General features: G+C 41.4%; 1 protein-coding gene across 2 annotated transcripts in view; it reads right to left on the reverse strand.

Annotated features, from left to right (window-relative positions):
• The window catches only part of FAM83E (family with sequence similarity 83 member E), a 379,140-nt gene that overhangs the window by 299,539 nt on the left and 62,040 nt on the right, over nucleotides 1–17,561 (reverse strand). For both annotated transcript variants that reach the window (XM_069200658.1, XM_069200657.1), the window contains exon 2: nucleotides 15,702–16,564. In XM_069200658.1, the coding sequence (XP_069056759.1) occupies nucleotides 15,702–16,151 (450 nt within the window). In that variant the 5' untranslated portion in view covers nucleotides 16,152–16,564. The remainder of the gene's footprint in view (nucleotides 1–15,701; nucleotides 16,565–17,561) is intronic.

The following is a 17,561-nucleotide window of genomic DNA, read 5'->3' on the forward strand; positions in this document are numbered from 1 at the left end:
CAGGAATCCAACACAAGGCCCTGGACTGGCTCACCTCCTTCCTTGCCGAAAGAACTCAGAAAGTTTGTCTCCCTCCCTTCCAGTCCCCAGCAACCAAGATCATCTACGGGGTCCCCCAAGGGCCCTCCCTCAGCCCTACTCTCTTCAACATTTACATGGCCCTGCTCGCCAACATCCTCTGCCCCCACAGAGTCACCATCATCTCGTATGCAGACGACACCCAGCTTGTCATCTCCCTCACCAGGAACCCCACCACCGCCAAGACAAACCTCCACGCCAGACTCCTCGACACCGCCAAATGGATGACAGCAAGCCACCTCAAACTCAACTCCAACAAAACAGAAATTATCATCTTCGGCCCCAACAAGACAGTATGGGATGACTCCTGGTGGCCCACTGCCATAGGACCACCCCAACACCCTCCACCCACGCACGCAATCTCAGCATCATCTTAGACTCATCTCCCTCCATGGCCCAGTAAATCAACACCATAACTTACTCCTATTTCAACACCCTTCGCATGCTACGGAAGACCTTCAAATGGCTCCCCATCGAAACCAGAAAAACTGTCACCCATGCACTCATCAGCAGCAGATTAGACTACGGAAACGCCCTCTACGCTGGTACCACAGCCAAGCTTCAGCAGAAACTCCAGCGAATCCAGAACCCAGTCGCACGTTTCATCCTGAACCTCCCACGCCATGAACATATCTCCACCCACCTCAGATCCCTTCACTGGCTGCCCATCAGCAAAAGTATAATTTTCAAAGTCCTCATCCATGCTCACAAATCCCTCCACAACACTGGGCCAGCCTTCCTCAATGAACGAGTGAACTTCCACGCACCCACTCGTATCCTCCGCTTTTCTGACCTCACCCTTGCCACAGTCCCCCGTATCCAACGCACCACCTTCGGAGGCAGATCCTTCTCCTACCTCGCCTCCAAGACCTGGAACTCCCTCCCCACCAACCTACACAAGACCCAGGGCCTCCTGACATTCAGAAAACACCTCAAGACATGGCTTTCTGAGCAGTAATCGGCATCCCCCACTTCCCCCCCTACAGTGCCTTGAGACCCTACCGGGTGAGTAGCGCACTTAATGCATTTTTTGATTGATTGATTGAACTATATGTTAGGATTGGTCTTTACAATTACAATCCAGAGACACCAAACATGATCTGATAACCTGTTCTCATTTGGAAACTAAACCTATAAAATGTAACAAGGTAACTCCAATAGTATCCTACAGTATAAGTAGTCCTTACAGTAATGAACAATTAATTTGAGAGGGACAACTTTGCACAATCCAGAATTGGCAGGCAAGGAGACTAGAAGTATGCAATTGCTTAAAAACAAAAGGGGCCTGACTTACAAATATTATGCTCCTCCAGAGCTGATATAGTTGGATTCTGGTCCTCAAATATACAGGGCCAGAGATATGAAGAGCATGATGAACATGACACAGCAACTTAAAACCACACTTTTGTGTACTGAAATCCAGTACAAGACATTTGGCACTGGGAAGAATGGAGACCTGTTTGGAATGTAACATATCAGTCTCATTGCTGTGTTCTGAAAAGTTTGTAGGTAGGAAAAAGGTAGTCCGTCATACCTACATACAAGGTGTTCCCTCACGAGTGCCTGGACGGTGGTGTGACAATACGTGGGTGGCCAGCTGAAGATCTTGTTTAAGAGGAGTAGGAAAGAGCAGCAAATGCTATAGATATCTGATATGTAATTGTTCACTAAAGGTTCCTTGTCTAAAGTGATTCTTAGATTCCAGACAGAGCTTTTATGAATGGGAGAACAGGCCCAACGAAGGAAGCCACCAAGGATTTGACCAGAAGGAATCTGCATTTCCAGTAGAATCACCCAGGTTTTGTCACAGTTGAGTTTCGGGTAATGATCTCACTTTCAGTTAGACACCTGCGACAGGCATTCAGCAACATCCTGTCTTGAAGCCTCAACATTTTCCGTGAGTGACACAATTAGCATTGTGTCCTCAGCATAATGAATCATTTAGCTCAGACTATGGCTACAAGAGTAGCTGTAGAGATATTAAATATTATCAGACTCAGGGAAGACTGTGGGGCTCTGCAAATGACGGAAGTCAGATCCCATCTAAACAGCGCAAAGTGAACAGATTGAGTGCAGCATGTAGGAAGGATTAAAACCACTTAAGGGCTTTACCTTAGCCATGTAAGGAAGTAAGGAGAAGGGTCGATACTTGGTTATAAATATAACGTTCTCCACAGGTTTATTTTAGCAGAGGGAGTACAAGGGTGTTTTTCCGAAAATCAGAAATTTGACTGAATCAAGGGAGGTTTTAAACAGTCTTATGACTGACTCAGCAGGATGGCTTTTGTTGAAACAACATGATGGGACAAGGGTCATCTGGAGACCCTGGCTTGACCTTGGCCATCGCTTCAGGTACTCTATCAGTTGTTAATGTAGGAAAGTTTCACAGACAACAGAGGTGAAGTGATGTGGCCTGACCCACTCAATTGGGAAAGAGTCATTACTAGATGGAAGAGCAAAATCATTGTATATTGGTTTAATCTTGCTCTTAAAATAGTAAGCTATGTTGGAGCATAGGTCAGCTGATGCTGAAATGAGTTATTCACAGGTCTAAAGGATGGACCAATTCTTTTACTCATTTAAATATTTCACTAAAAGATTTCTTAATCACTTCTACTCTGAGGGCAAAATGTTTTCTATGAACAAGGTGTATTATTTTATGATAGCTACTGAGTTTGATCCCGAAGTTGGTTTTGTTGACCAAGACTTTTTTTTTGCTCCACCATCTTTCAAGATGTTTGCATTCTCTTTTGCATACTTTTAGTTTTGACGAATGCCATCTAGTGGCGCTGGAGCATCTTGGTTGCTTATTGATTTGTAAACAGGCTAGTGTGTGAATGGCTTTTTCCTTAGCTCCATTACATTGCGAGGCTGAGAAACTGACATTACTAAAGAGATTTGAAAATTGGCAGCTGTAATTATCTTCCAAGATTAATACTGGCAAAAGTTTTACAAGTTGTGGGCTTTAGAGGTCTGACTCTGGTGTTGGAGGATGATATATAATAAGAATTCCAATAAGTAATGACCAGTTCAGACTAAGGGAGTAAGAGTATTGAATCCCGACCACTCAATATTTCTAAATATTAAATCAAGGGTGTGGGTGCTATGTTTGTGGGTTCAGTAACACTTTGAGATGGTTTGAAGGCTGCCATGCAATCTCTAATTCTATTAGTGTCTGAATCAAGGTCCTTGTCAAAGTGGAAGTTAAAATCACCAATGACTAGGAAACGTTCAATTTGATCTCAAGTGAGGTAATGAGGTGTGCAAATTCTGAATTGACCTACTTCCTTCGTACAGGAGATTTGTAAACTAAAACACCACCCACACAGAATAAATTCTTATAAGATATTTCAAAAAAATGTTTCACAATCATCCTGTTTGGGCATGTAAGGTGCAACTGAAAGTATACTTAAAGACCAGCACCACCACTCCCCCTGTTTTGTCTTTCCAATCTATTTTGATATTACAGCTTTCTGGCAAACCAATAGCTATTTTGGGATTAATAGCCAAATTGATCCACAATTGGGAGATTTAACAATTATCTGGTGTTAAGTTGCACATCAAGCCTCCTATTTGGGTGCAATGTTTTGGCAAGGACCTTTTGATGATATTTCTTTGGCAAGGGAGCAAGGCAGGAGCAAAGTGGGCATTGGCCCAGGGCCTCCATCTTTCAAGGGGCCTTGTCACAGCTGCTAATAACATTAGGCACAATGTGTTTCATCATTTACTTATAGTGTATTTTTGTGAGGCAGCGAGCCCACCTCAGTGGTCCTGCTCTGCCTTGCCCTCTGTCGCTCCAGGTTAAAAATATCATCACAGACAAGCTATTTTCTGGTTGAAGTGGGCATGTGCGTAAACTTCTGATACATGCGCATGCACATCACATTCACATGTGACTTTTTAATTGCTTTACTGTGTGTTGTCTTGTGAGCCACCAGCACCGGGGCTCGTCACATCACCTTGCCAGTATAGAGGAACTGTATGCAGAGGAAGCCAGTAAATATTCTCTGTGTAAGCCCAAGCCACTTAAAAGGGTGAGTACAAGGGCAGCGTAGTGCTCTCAGTTTTCTCCTGACCTTCCTTCTCAACTACATTCTCCCCACATGCTCGGGAGAGATGACTAATGCATTGAATGTGGTGATACGAGGATGAAGGCTTTGGCATCTGTCTAGAAACTAAAAAAGGCCAAGTTCACCTGTACTATACTTACACTGGAGACAAATGAAGTTACTTTCCGGTTATTCAGACAGGTGATATTGGTTTTCCCACCACCTAAATAGGCCAGGGCATGGAAATATGAATACACAGGCACTTCTGAGGTTCCCCATAACGGCCCAGTTAAAGACTGTAAATTGTTTAAAGAACCCACTATTTCTTAACATTAGACTTAGGGTCAGATATTGGCGGACGAGTTCCTCCATCACAATGGTGATGGAAATCCCGTCCTCCAAAATCTAAATTCCATAGGATATATCGGGATTTAGATTTTGGCAGATGGGATATCCGTCCCTGTTATGACTAGTCTGCCAATATATAAATCAGGCCCTTAATCTTTCATCCTTTTTTACTAAGTATCTAGTCTCTCTCTCACACACACACACATAGCTGTGTAGAGCGAAGTGAAATGGCTGGCTAGGCTATGATAAAAATAATTTCTATATTACCAGATAGTAAATTATCTTAGTGAGGTGAACTGTCTGATGCTGAAATGGCAGTACATCCTCTAATGGGACAGCAAGCATAAGTACAATATGTGTAAAAAATGGAAAGTCAATGCTTCTTATCCTTTCGGCTGACTGAGCCCTTCCCCATTCAGAGTTTATAAAAAAATTAACCCCATTGGGTTGTGTGCCAGAAATGCAAGATATTCACATTACTAGGAAGCTACTTTCTCTACACCAGAAGGCTCAAGTCATATAAATAAGCCTATGGTTTTTTATGGCTCTTGTGATACCCTTGTGAAAATAATTTACCTAATCAAATGAAAAAGTGTAAATATGCACATTTGAAAACAAAATGTAAGTTTGATATTGTGTTCCTCTAGTAATGTAATTTAAAACCAAGTACATTTTGCACTCTGCCAGCCAGTCCATTGAAGAATTACTAGGAAAACTGGCACTATTTTGGCAGCATGAAGCAGCCTAAATTGCAAGGGGAAACGTTACAAAGTCTCAATGGGAATTCCAGATATGATCAGTAACTTTTGCTGGCCCCATCAGGAATACTAAGACAATTCAGTCCTTCAAATGGAGATTTGAAAGTGTAGATACTCACTATCCCATAGTACCCATGTGCTTGTGAGATGTGACAGTACTCGCCCACTAAAGGCATTGACCTTCTGCTAGGAAATACAGGAACCCCTTACTTTAGAATTACAATAGTGCAGGGACTCATTATCTGACAGTTTCTTCACATATATTGAGGCCCTTAACAGATAATTATCAAATAATTTTAAGTACTCAGGAATGGAACTGTAATCTAAATCTGTACAGAACTCCATCTGTGTCACCAGGACACAACATGCCTATTCCTAGGCTTTTCTTTTAAAGAGATCATAAAGACAGCATAATGATCCACACTTTCTGTTGTTTTAGTTTCCTAACTATAATGTCCCTATAACTTTGGGAGAGCACAATCTCTGGTCTCATTAGCAGATGACAAAAAAATAACCCACTTGCCACAGTCACTACATGACATATTGCGCTGAAAAAAAAGCAAGGATGAAGCACATCCTGTAAGGTTTACTGATAACTTTTCATGGTGGAAAGCTAGATAAAACAAACTTGCTTTGCCTTGGCCATGTGCACAAAGTTAGGATAATTAGTAATTTACAGAAGAGGAGCTTACATTTGGGCACCTTCTTTTTTTATAGATTTGTTTTCATTTGTGGAAGAATGAATCCTGCCCTGCGTATTTATCTAGGGTAAATAAGCAGTGCAGAATTGATTTTTTTTGTGACTGCAGCAGGGAAAGAGATGAAATCTCTGCTTCCAGCAAGCAGGAGCATTTTTACAGCTCCAGCTTGCTGGAAGCGGACTGTTTTCTTTTGCTTGGCAAGAGCTGTCACAGTTCCCACCAAACAAAAGCAAAGAGCTACAACCCGAGGATGGGCACCTCCGGAGGTAGCAGGAGCTGGGTCTCGGGGGTTGTGGTCCCCAGAGCCATATATGCCTCCAAGAGGACCCCCCTCCTTTCTTCTGCACATGGCCCGCCTGGAGAGGTGGTGGTCCCTGAGGTCGTACATGACCCGGGAGGGCCACTGCAGGGCCCCCCTCCATCTTTTATAAAAATGTATTGGCCCCGGGGAGGTGATGGCCCCCATGATCCGTTGGATTAGGCATACCCCCAGGACAAGCCCCACCCGGGGGTAAAATCATTTAGAAGTGTGGGAGACTACGCTTTTTTTGATTATCAGCAATTTCCACAGCTCCAGGCGTATATTTTGCTGACAATTTTAAAAACATATACTTTTTAGCCTTGGTGGGATCCCAGAGGGACCCTTGCACCAAGACTAGGGGGTTAGGGTATTCCTACCCTAACCCTTTTTCTTTTTTTGTTTTTGTTTTTTGGGACTCTACACGAGATCCGGAGGATTTGCAAAGTGTTCATGCCTCTAGATATACAAATTTGGTTTTCCCTTAATATCTCCAAAACTACTGAACAGATTTACACCAAATACCAAAAAGCATGCTTTCTGGACCAAAAGCTACCTTTCTGCCAAATTTGGTGTAATTCCATCCTGCAGTTTGGGCTGTAGTTGTGTTCAAAATTCCTATGGGAATTAAAATGGGAAACACACTTTTTTTGACCACCCCTTTTTCTATGCCTCCACTTGATGGATCAGCGTGAAACTTTCCATATACAACAAGATCCTTGGGCATGCTTTTTTTTTGTGAAAATTTCATAAAGATTCATGAAACGGCATCAAAGATATAGCCAAATCAAACAACGCTTTTTCAATTAAAACTAGGTCCTAACTTTAACTACCTAGTGGTGACTGCCAGTAGGTTATATATATATATATATATATACATATATATATATATATATATATATATATATATATATATATATATATATATATATATATATATATATATATATATGTATCACGCTCAATTTCCACAATGCCCTTTCACGTCAACCATTCAGAGTTGGTGCAAGCACCGGGTGTGGATACCGCTACAATGAAAGACATAGTGAAAATCCAAGTAAGAACTTCACAAAGGCTCACAATCCAGGGCTTCAATTACAATACAATTTTATTCACAGGCAACGTGTTTCAACCTCGCGGTCTTTGTCACTTCCTCTAAGTCACAAGTGCACAATTGACCATTAAAAACAAGAGGTATCGGAAGACATAAAAGAAATACTTAGCGTGAGTTGGTTAGATCAATTCGTACAATTTGCACAAAAGCAGATCAAAACAAAAATAGATTCAAACAAAAGTAATCATCTAGGTATTGAGCCCTCAAAATGAGTAACTAAGGTAAAATTGATGCAATTAGGATGCTTCGTAGTGCCTCAAATTCTAAAACAGCACATCATCATGGAGCTTAAAACAATAAAAATAAGAACTAACAAAAATGCAAATTGGAGGCATATCTCTGAAATTCTGTCTGTCAAGTGGCATTGTTAATAATCAAACTGTACAGTACACACAGCTTTAAACAATCATTAAAATATTAAACTCTCAAAATAATTAGCAAAAGTGCCATTAATGCAAATAGGTTATCTCATATTGTCCCAACCATAAATTAACACATCATCATAGAGCTCAAACAATTAAATTAAGCAAGCTCAAACAATCAAACTAAGCAGCACAGAAATGTCAAGGGCATATCTACTCTAAAATTCTTACTCTAAAATTAAAAAACTGTTGTAGACCAAATGGTCTTCTCAGTTGCCTCCCGAGGGTTGCAACTGGACCCCATGTTTCCTAGAAAATTAAACAATAAAACATAACAGGCTTTTTTGCTATAAGGGGCTAATGGCCATTTAAACCCAACTCACTGTACCGCATAATTACTATAAGGAAAACCCTATGTGAACTCTTCGTGAAACTAACATGCATATTAAAAAATCAAAACCGTATCAGGACCATAGATATAAGCTTCCAGAATCGAACCACACAAAAAAAAAGGAGGAGGAAAGAAACAATTAAAACAGGTGGAGGAAGTAGATCATATAACAACCTCTAATTAGTCTTGTAAACAGTTCAGGTAAAACTAATTGATCATGCAATATGTACATGAAGTTCCTCGCCCAAATTCAGGCCCCCGGGGAATTTGCTGTCAAGTAGGATGATATATTTAGACTATAGTGACCCCAGTTTCTTCTCCTTGTCACCTATTCTCCAGACACCTATCGGAGTCTGGGTGACCCTGTCAATTCCAAAGAAAGATAAAAAATCAGTGTCATGATTATGTTTTTGTCTCCAATATCTTGCTATAGGATACTTAGGGACGGTGTTCTTGATTGCCTAATTTGTTCTAAAATCCTCTTTTTGGCTGCAAAAATTGCACTGCCAATACACTGTTTGTCACGGGGCAAACCAACACATAAATGATCACTAGTACATTTGATAAACATATTGATCTTCCTAGTTTCACCTGTTGGTACTTGTATGTCTTACAGTTCTTGCTGCCCCTGCAGGCTTTACATTTGCCACATTTGATAAAACCCTGTTGCTCATGCAGCCAAACTTTCTTGTTCTGCCTTCCCAAGTAACTGGCACAAGCAAGTCACAGATGGATTTTGATTTCCTATAAGTTATCAAAGGATGGGCTGCTATTTTTTCACCTGTGGCAGTATCTGACCTGACCGTATGCCAAAGCTTGGCTAACATTTTTCTCACTGCTAATGATTCACTATTGAAGGTGGTGATTGATGTCACCTGTTTTTAAACTTGGTCACCCTTTTGCTTCTTGACCAGAAGACCCTCTCTAGAAAGTTTGCAGACGGTCTTACTCGCAGTGTATAAGACTTTGATTGGGTAACCCTATGTCTAAATATGGTGATCATCCTTTTCTGTTCCTCCTCCCATAAAGGTGTAGTTTTACAATTACGTTTACCTCTAATAACTCCCCAAAAGGGATACTCCATTTAATTTTAATGGGATGGTTGCTATGTGCATGTAAAACACTTTTACCTGCTGTGTCCTTTTGGAACATACTGGGTTGGATCACACCCTTTGTGATCCTAAAAATCCTTCTCATTGCCGTTGATTTTATAAGTAAACTTCAAATTGAGATTTGTTTCAGGAATTCTTCCAACTAATACAAAGGTCAATCTCAGATGACAAATAAGTCATCAATATAATGGGTCCAAAATGGGATGTGTGTGGTCCAGATCTAATTTTCCTCTGTGAACACAAATTGTTGTTCCTACCATCCGATAAAGATTCATGCATAGCTAGGCACAAAACAACTGCCCATCACTGTCCCGATCAATTGTCTGGGGCTATATTGGCAGAGCCCGGATGTGTAAATCTGCATGGATTTGATTTTGTTACATGCAATGTTTATTTTTATATGAGGGGAATCACTGTACAATCTGGCACAACAGACCACAAGAAGGTTCATAAACAGTCAAAATTCCTACCCACACCTATTGGACCAGTGATCCAGACTCTGCCTGATGGTTGTATAGGTCAGTCCGACCCTGGAAAATAGTGAGAACAATTTGCTCTATCTTAGGGATACTCACCCACCACATGGCACTGCACCTTAGATAAACTCACCTACATCAATTAACTGCATTTTAGGGACATCAATCCACCACACTATGCTGCATTTGAAAACAATTAGGTCTCAACCCCGTGAACAATCAAATTGAGGACAGTCATGATGATGCCATCAGAGGTGGGAGAATCATGGCTCCATCTGGAATATTTAGGGCCTTATTTAAAGCTTGGTGGATGAGACACTTTCTCAAATGTAGCAGATACCCCGTCCACTTTATTACAAGTGCCCTAGGCTAAAGGAACTTGTAATTTGTTGGAGAGGACATCCACCGCATTTGTGACAGATTATCCTTTCTGCCAATCTCTAAATAAGGCTCTAAGTTTTAATTTGTCCATCTTCTTTAAGCAAAGGCTATATAAACACACCTTCTGTTGACAAATGTACATATATAGAGGCATGCAGTCTGCCCATTATAGCCGTAATAGCATGATTGTTTCCTTAAAGACCCACCAATCTAAGTGGGTTTTATTGATAATATTTACTAAGCCACATTGTTTATAAATAATTGGAACTCTTCATATAGGGAAGATCTTCTCCGCAAAACTCAAAACAATGAAAGCATTTACATTTATCACTAGTCTAGAAGGCAATGCGATCTCTGATAAACACTACTGAACAGTTGCAGCTTGGGCCTCTATAATTTCAACTGCTAGAGTGCTGTAAGACTGCCCTAATCTTCTTCAACACATGAACCACTTAGTAATGCTGATACAGCCATCTACATTTATCACTATTGACAGAGCAATTCCCCGATATACCACGTGTTATTCCAAACAGAAAAGCCTTTGTTGACCCTTCATTCTTCCATTGGTCACTAAATTAAAAAAAAATATTTATTGACAAACGATGGTCATCCATAGCTTATACATGGTATTATTGTAAGACCACAGTTCAATGTGCATCATTCCAAAAGATTTGAAGTCAGTATGTCAACTCCTCACAGCACTAACCATTCTCATATGTTTGAAGGGAAATTCCCAGAACACTTGAGGGCATAGTTAGAAGCCCTATGGCACAGTACAGCCCTGCGCCACATTAAAAGGGCCAAAATGCACCATATCTACAAGATTTAGTGCATTTCTGACCTTTCCCCCTGTGCTGGCTCACAAATTGCTGCCTAGCACCAATGCAGGGACCTTTGCGCCATGGTGAAAGGGTGTCTGCGTTGTCAGTAGGATTGTTTTGTACTAGAAGAGGCACCTTCCTGCACAAAAACAATCCTGGGAGCCATTTTCCTCTTTCCATGTGTGCTGCACACGGCACACATAGAATTTCTCCTCCTTGCGTCAGCCCTGGGAAGACCTACAGTTTTTACGCATTCCCAGGTTTACAGAATCTTGTAAACCTGGGAATGTGTTACAACCCATTGGTGTTGGGTGGGAACACCCACTGCAATGCCCATGGTACGTCTCCCTGACACAGTGTAAGCCAACGCAGTTACTTGCGCCCTGCATTACACCATGTCTACAAGGCCATAAAAAAGCCACGCAAAGTGGCTTTGCGTGGCCTTGTAGATATGAGTCTACACTATGCCCTGCTAGTGTGTCACAAAAAGTGACGCACCGGTGGTGCACAGGGCTTGTAAATCTACCCCTAGGTGGTTAAAAGATTCACAAGGCACATCAACAGAGCTCCCGCTAGACAGTACGAAAAACAGATGGATAGAGAAAGTCTGAACTCCTAAATCAGTTGTGTTTGTAGGATTACACAGTATTAAAAATCAGGAGGTTCTCATATGGCCTAATTCTTCATAGAGCAGGATTGAGAAAAATTTCATAGTGGAAGCCAATAAGCAATACATAGCCTTATTGTGACTGAGGGAGCAAGTAAGGCCTGTGACATCACACTACGTTATAAAAGCTTCATGCAGATCATGTGTAAATTAAGCCATGTACTATACAAAACCTTAAAAATACGGATGGATCAGATCACAGTGAGGATATTTAAGAGAGTTGCTCAAACTCACACCAAGAGGTCTCTGATAATTCAATTGAGAAGGCACTGTGCCACCAAATACATAGAAAAGCACCTAGATTGAAATAGGAGCTCAGTTCTTCACAATAGACCTTGTAACTAATCACTGCAACTTTCTGCACCCAACGTTTTGCTGCCTTAAATCCAGACATGCAATATCAGCAACTTCCAAAGTGAATTATAGAAGCCAAGAATGAGATTCAAGTACAGACATTCAGTTAGTTGTGGTAACATTCAATTGAAGATGGCTTTGAAAATGACCATCCCGCAATGTCAATTTATCAATTTTAATCTGGTTAAAACTAGTCATTAGTTATCCTTACAATATGCAGCCATTCCACAATTATGTCAAGGTTATCCACAAAGACATTACAGGGAATGTTAGGTGTAGGGGTACTTGAATGGAAAACCAGCTGGCTGTTCTCCCATTTTACAAGCAAAATCATAAGAGAAAATGTGTGGCATCAGAAACATGCGAAAAATGATAAAAGTTCAATTTCATAACTTTATTCGCTGTATTTCTACAGCATAAAAGCACAAAACAAAACAGGTATCGCAAATATATAATAAAAACCTATCAACAATCAGCAATCATAAATACACAATATAGATGCAAACACATAAAGAGAGAAGTAATAAAACCTATATAAAAACAATGAGAAAAGGGACCAGCCTTCATATAAATAACAGAGGCAGTATAATTACTGGATTGAATTGCCTATCAGTTTTGAGAAATCCTTCTTAATTTCAAAGCTTGCAAGATAAATTTTGCCACCACGCAACACACCAACGGAGAATGCAGTTGCTGAAGGAATGACAACGCTGGTTGACACTTGCGAAAGATAAGTAATTTAAGAAGTGGCAGAAGGAGATTTTTCCTGGGTCTTGCAGAAAAAGGGCAAAAAAAACATAATGTGACAATTAGTCTGAGTAGGTTTACCATCATAAGGAGAGGGTGTGAGGTCCAAAAGAGTGTGACAAGTCGACGGATAACCCACCATAATTGGGAGATAATTAAAGTGAAATCTGTTAAGGACATAATGATGTTGATAATTCTGGATCATGGATAAATACATTTGGGTCCCTCCCCGCGTGTGCAGCTGCTTAGGTAGGTTTATGATTGGCAGCTTCTATAGAGGTCGTAGCTTTCTCCATATATTGCTTCCTCAGCCTTTGAGTAGCTACCACATGCACTAGAGCCGGTAAACAACTCCAACAATCCAATATCCTCTAAGGACTCTTCGACATACGCAAGCCAGGGAATCTCCAGAGCTGCAGACAGATTTAAGCAGTCTTTAATAACCATTTGATTTAGTGGGGGAGACTTCCTTGGCCAACTAGATCGCCACAGGAGAAGTGGTGCTAGTTTGATTTTGTCCTCAACGTAGGGCATACCAAGTTCCTCATGGCACGTAATGGTGGAAAAACCATGAGGAACAGCTAATGCTTTCTTAAAAAATGTGTTTTCTACCCTCTGTAACTTGCCAGTGTCCACCATACCCCATATAACTGACCCTTAGGTTGCAGTAGACACCGACTTCAAAGTATAGACAATCAGTAGGTCTTTCACAGGTTTAGTGCCCAGATTTTTGCAAATGTTCTGCAACCCCACTATGGTCTTTTCCAGCCTAACTATTCTACTAGATACCATTGGCTTCCATGTAAATTAACTGTTGAAAATGACACTGAGGTAAGAAAAGGCCATTGTCTTCTCAACTCTGACATTGTTAATATGAAAAAGTGGGAATTTCTTAGGACGCTTCCACACCTCATAGTAAATGTTTTATTTGCATTAACCTGTAAGTCAAGATCCCTCATAAAACTGATGTAATCGTCAATAAGCCCCTGTAATGCTCTGCCCATTCTTGCAAATAAAATTGCATCATCAGCGTGGAGCAGAATCGGAAGGGGGCGAGTTCCCACATGGGAGGGAGGTCTCTTGATCTGGAGGTAAGTGCTGCCTCAATTCTGTTTGTATAGAGCGAGAAGAGGAAGGGAGCGAAGACACCACCTTGCCTCACTCCTCGCTCTATATCGAACAAGTCTGTACACTCACTATCCTTTCAAAAATGAACAGGTGCTTTAACCTCTGAATATAGTTGTCTAATAAAGCTAATGATATCTTCTCTAATGCTCATCTCAGTCATGAGCGCCCGGAGCTTAGAGTGTGTAACGCAGTCAAAAGCTGCACATAGGTCAATTTTAGCCATGAAAAAAGGGCCTTTCTTAGTGTCAGCATATTTTGCTATAACCATGCTCACGTTCAGGCACTGGTCTATTGTGCCCATTCCCTTCTTAAACCCATACTGGATATCTTCAAGAATGTTATTGGTGTTTGCCCACACTTCTAACCTTTGGAGTAGAACATAACCCATTATTTTGGCTGTGGAGTCCTAAAGAGACATGGGTCTGTAATTCATTGGTTGAATCCTATTTTATAAATGAAGACAATAACTGATCTTTTCCATGAAAGGGATGGGCTGACCATTGCGATCGCATTAAAAACGTTGATGATCAATGGATCCCAAACCTCCTGGTAATCCAGGTATAGGTCCAAAGGGACCCCATCCGGGCCAGGTGCCTTCCCTCTACAACTCCCCCTAATGTCCATCATTACCTCCTCTACTTCGAACACCAGAGGCATAGGAACGGCCGCATTTATCATATAGACCCCACTTCCTAAAGCCCCCTGATCATATCAGTAAATGTTAGAGAAATGCTCGTTCCATTGCAGATCCTGCACATGAACCTATGTGGAATAATCCGACAGAACTATAAAATATGGGGAGTTCAGCACTGTCCGGAAGGTGGTGCTATCTTTAATTTGACTCGCTACTCTAAGATCCTCCCATGCCTTTTCCCTGATCTCCCTAACCCTTTCCTCCCTTATTATCTGATAAATACTCAGTCCTTGCCCTTTTTATCAGGCCTCTATCCCTCAGCTCGGCACATTAAGCAGCCTGGAGTTTAGCAAGGGCTTTAGTGCATGCTGAATTAAACCAGCCCCTGGGGAACGACTTTGCTGGATCAGACACTCTTGTGAGTGCTAGTCTGTTGTGTGTGCAATATCCCGAAAAAGCCGCCTTAATCTCAAATGGTTCAGCTTCCAAGGGAGAAAGCAAATTACTTATCATGGAGCAGGGAGGACAGAAAGGTATCCTTGTCTACCTTGGCCCATTTGATCTTAAAACCATTTTTCCTTCCTAGAAGTGGCATATACCCTGTTCTAGTCAAAGGCATTTTCAACCTCACCCCCTTCCAACTACAGCACAGCAATGCATGATCTCTGAAGTCAGTTTAGTCAATAGTGGAGGGGCAGTCCCTACCCAAAAATGTTGGTACCAGACCACCTTTTCCTCATTGAACATTTTGAGGTTATATTTTACAAATGATTATTTATGTAACCATACTTGTCATGCCTAAAGTGCACCAGTGACTCTTCATTATTATCTACTCTGCTAAGCCACAGCTAGCGTTTGAAGATATTAAGCAGTGATGGCCATTAAAGTCACCACCCCAAAGAAGCTCCATTGGTTTCTGCTGTTCATAATTGATCCGCTAAATCACGGACTCTAATGCATCTATCACCTGTGAAGCTGTTCTGTCAAAACAGTTATTGTAGTAATTAATTAACAGAAGATCCCATTCTCTGTCTAGGTCAAATAGGATGCATTGAAAAATGGGGAACACATTAAGGTGCATGGTTATAAATAGTCAATTCTTCCAGGGCGTTTTAGTGGGCAATAAAAGGTTAATATAAATTTTACTCTCAAAGAAAACTCAAGTCATTGTAGTGGGACTCTGCATCATTATATCTGAACATATATTATGGTAATCTTGTAAAAACACTTTGCAAACCTGAATGTACACTTAGAACAAGTAGTGTATAACTTCTCAACATACCTTGGTGGCATTCTGTATAGTGCGCCGTACAACCTCTTTGATGGGGGGCGTGTTCTCAGCAGGAGGGTGGGTAAACACCTCTGCACGGGTGATCCCTTTCCAAAGACCTTGTTCCGGCCAGCCCAGCTCCAAGACTGGTGTGGGTGTGTCAGTTTTCCCTGGCCAATAGGTGAGACTCACGTCTTCACCAAGCTCAGGGTCCTCCTCAGGTTCAACTTCCTCTGGCTGGTAGTCCTCCACCAGACCCTGGAGGCGGGCAACTTCCTCCTCTGACAAAAAGTGGCGTAGTCTGTCCTTTTTGAGGCAGTCCTGGAATGCCTCAGGTCCCAAAGATAGGAGAGCCTCCAAAGCTAGACGCTGGCCCTCAGAGTAATAGAAATCAGGACAGGATTCAGTCACCTCCAAGTAGGCCTCATCTTCCTCTAGGCACTTTAGCTGAGAGTTTGCCATCTTTAACTACTTTTCTGTTTCTTTATTGTCTGTCTGGTTTTCTTTGCAATGCTAAGGGATTCACTTTACTTATTGTGTTCTCTTGTATAGTTATTCTATCTCTGCTTCCTTTATTGTTGTTTCTTCTGTTATCCTTTCTTCTCTGGTCCTGAGCAGTTCTTAAACTTTTTGTTTTTATCTCAGTTCGGCAAATGTGCAATCCGTTCCCAGCAAGCTTTCCTTATTTTAGAAAAATACTTATGTTTTATAAAGGCATATGTATGTAAATGTTCTCTTTCTCAAGTATTATAAAATAATTCTTCATTTTTGATGGCCTATATAATTTAGGAAGGTCAATCGGGTTAGGCGTGCTTCAATTCTGCTGGGTTGTTCAGGATTGTGAGATACTGAAGCAATAGCAATTAAGCCACGTTCTGTGGAAGTAAATAAAATGATATAAGAACGCTTATTAAGGCACATGTTGTAAAAGAGACAGCTCATATATTTGTCTAATTATTGTACTTTGCATCTAGAAATGAATATTGTGTCACATTACCACAAAATGCCTTGTCAAACAGGATTTTCAAAAATTATAAATATACGTCATCTCCCTAGAGCCCTAAGTATGCCTGTGTACTCTTAAAGCAGGTGCATTTCATGGATTTCACGCCAAATTCCCTTTGAGATCTTCTCCTACTGATCCCGGAATACAATACAGTAGATCCAGTGTTCACATCCATCACTCAAAGATCCAAAACCAGCTGCCTGAGGATCACCCATAATACTTAGCTGTGATCATTGATGTCAAGGTCATATCACTGGTCCGCACGGATAATATTCCGATCTGTTTTCACAGATGTCTGATTATTTAAACGTTCCCCTTTCCTTCTCCACCCACAAAGACAAATGAATGGGAACATAAACAAACTCTTGGCATGAGTACTTCCAAGTTACCACTTCCCAGAACACTAACGACAAATTAGAGGCACAAAAATTACCATGATGCTTATGTCATGCTCTCTGTTTGGGCACTCCAACCACTCATCATCATCTAGCAAAGTACCTTAAAACACATTTCCCTAAGCCCCAACATTCATCCCAAATAGCAGTGCAATACAATAAGAAACCATGCAAGCTCGGACAGGCCTTTCTTTTCAACTGGCATTTCCCCGTGGGCTGGAGCCCACAAAGGCCCGTTTTGAAAGTCCAGGGCCGCTGCTGGTTCCTATGTCACTTTCCTGAGCTCCCTGAGGGTAATTGCGGCAGGCAAGGAGAGGCTTCAATGGAGGGGGAAGGTTGAGAGAAAGCAGTCGAGAGGGAGGGGAGAGAGAGAGAAGAGAAGGAGTGAGGGAATGGATGGATGGAAAGCAAGACGTAGGACAAGGAGAAGAAGGGAGAGGGACCTGGTTCGAGCATTGTGTCAGGGCTGCT

This window comes from Pleurodeles waltl, chromosome 7, assembly GCF_031143425.1.
Source record: "Pleurodeles waltl isolate 20211129_DDA chromosome 7, aPleWal1.hap1.20221129, whole genome shotgun sequence".
NCBI classification, from domain to species: Eukaryota; Metazoa; Chordata; class Amphibia; order Caudata; family Salamandridae; genus Pleurodeles; species Pleurodeles waltl.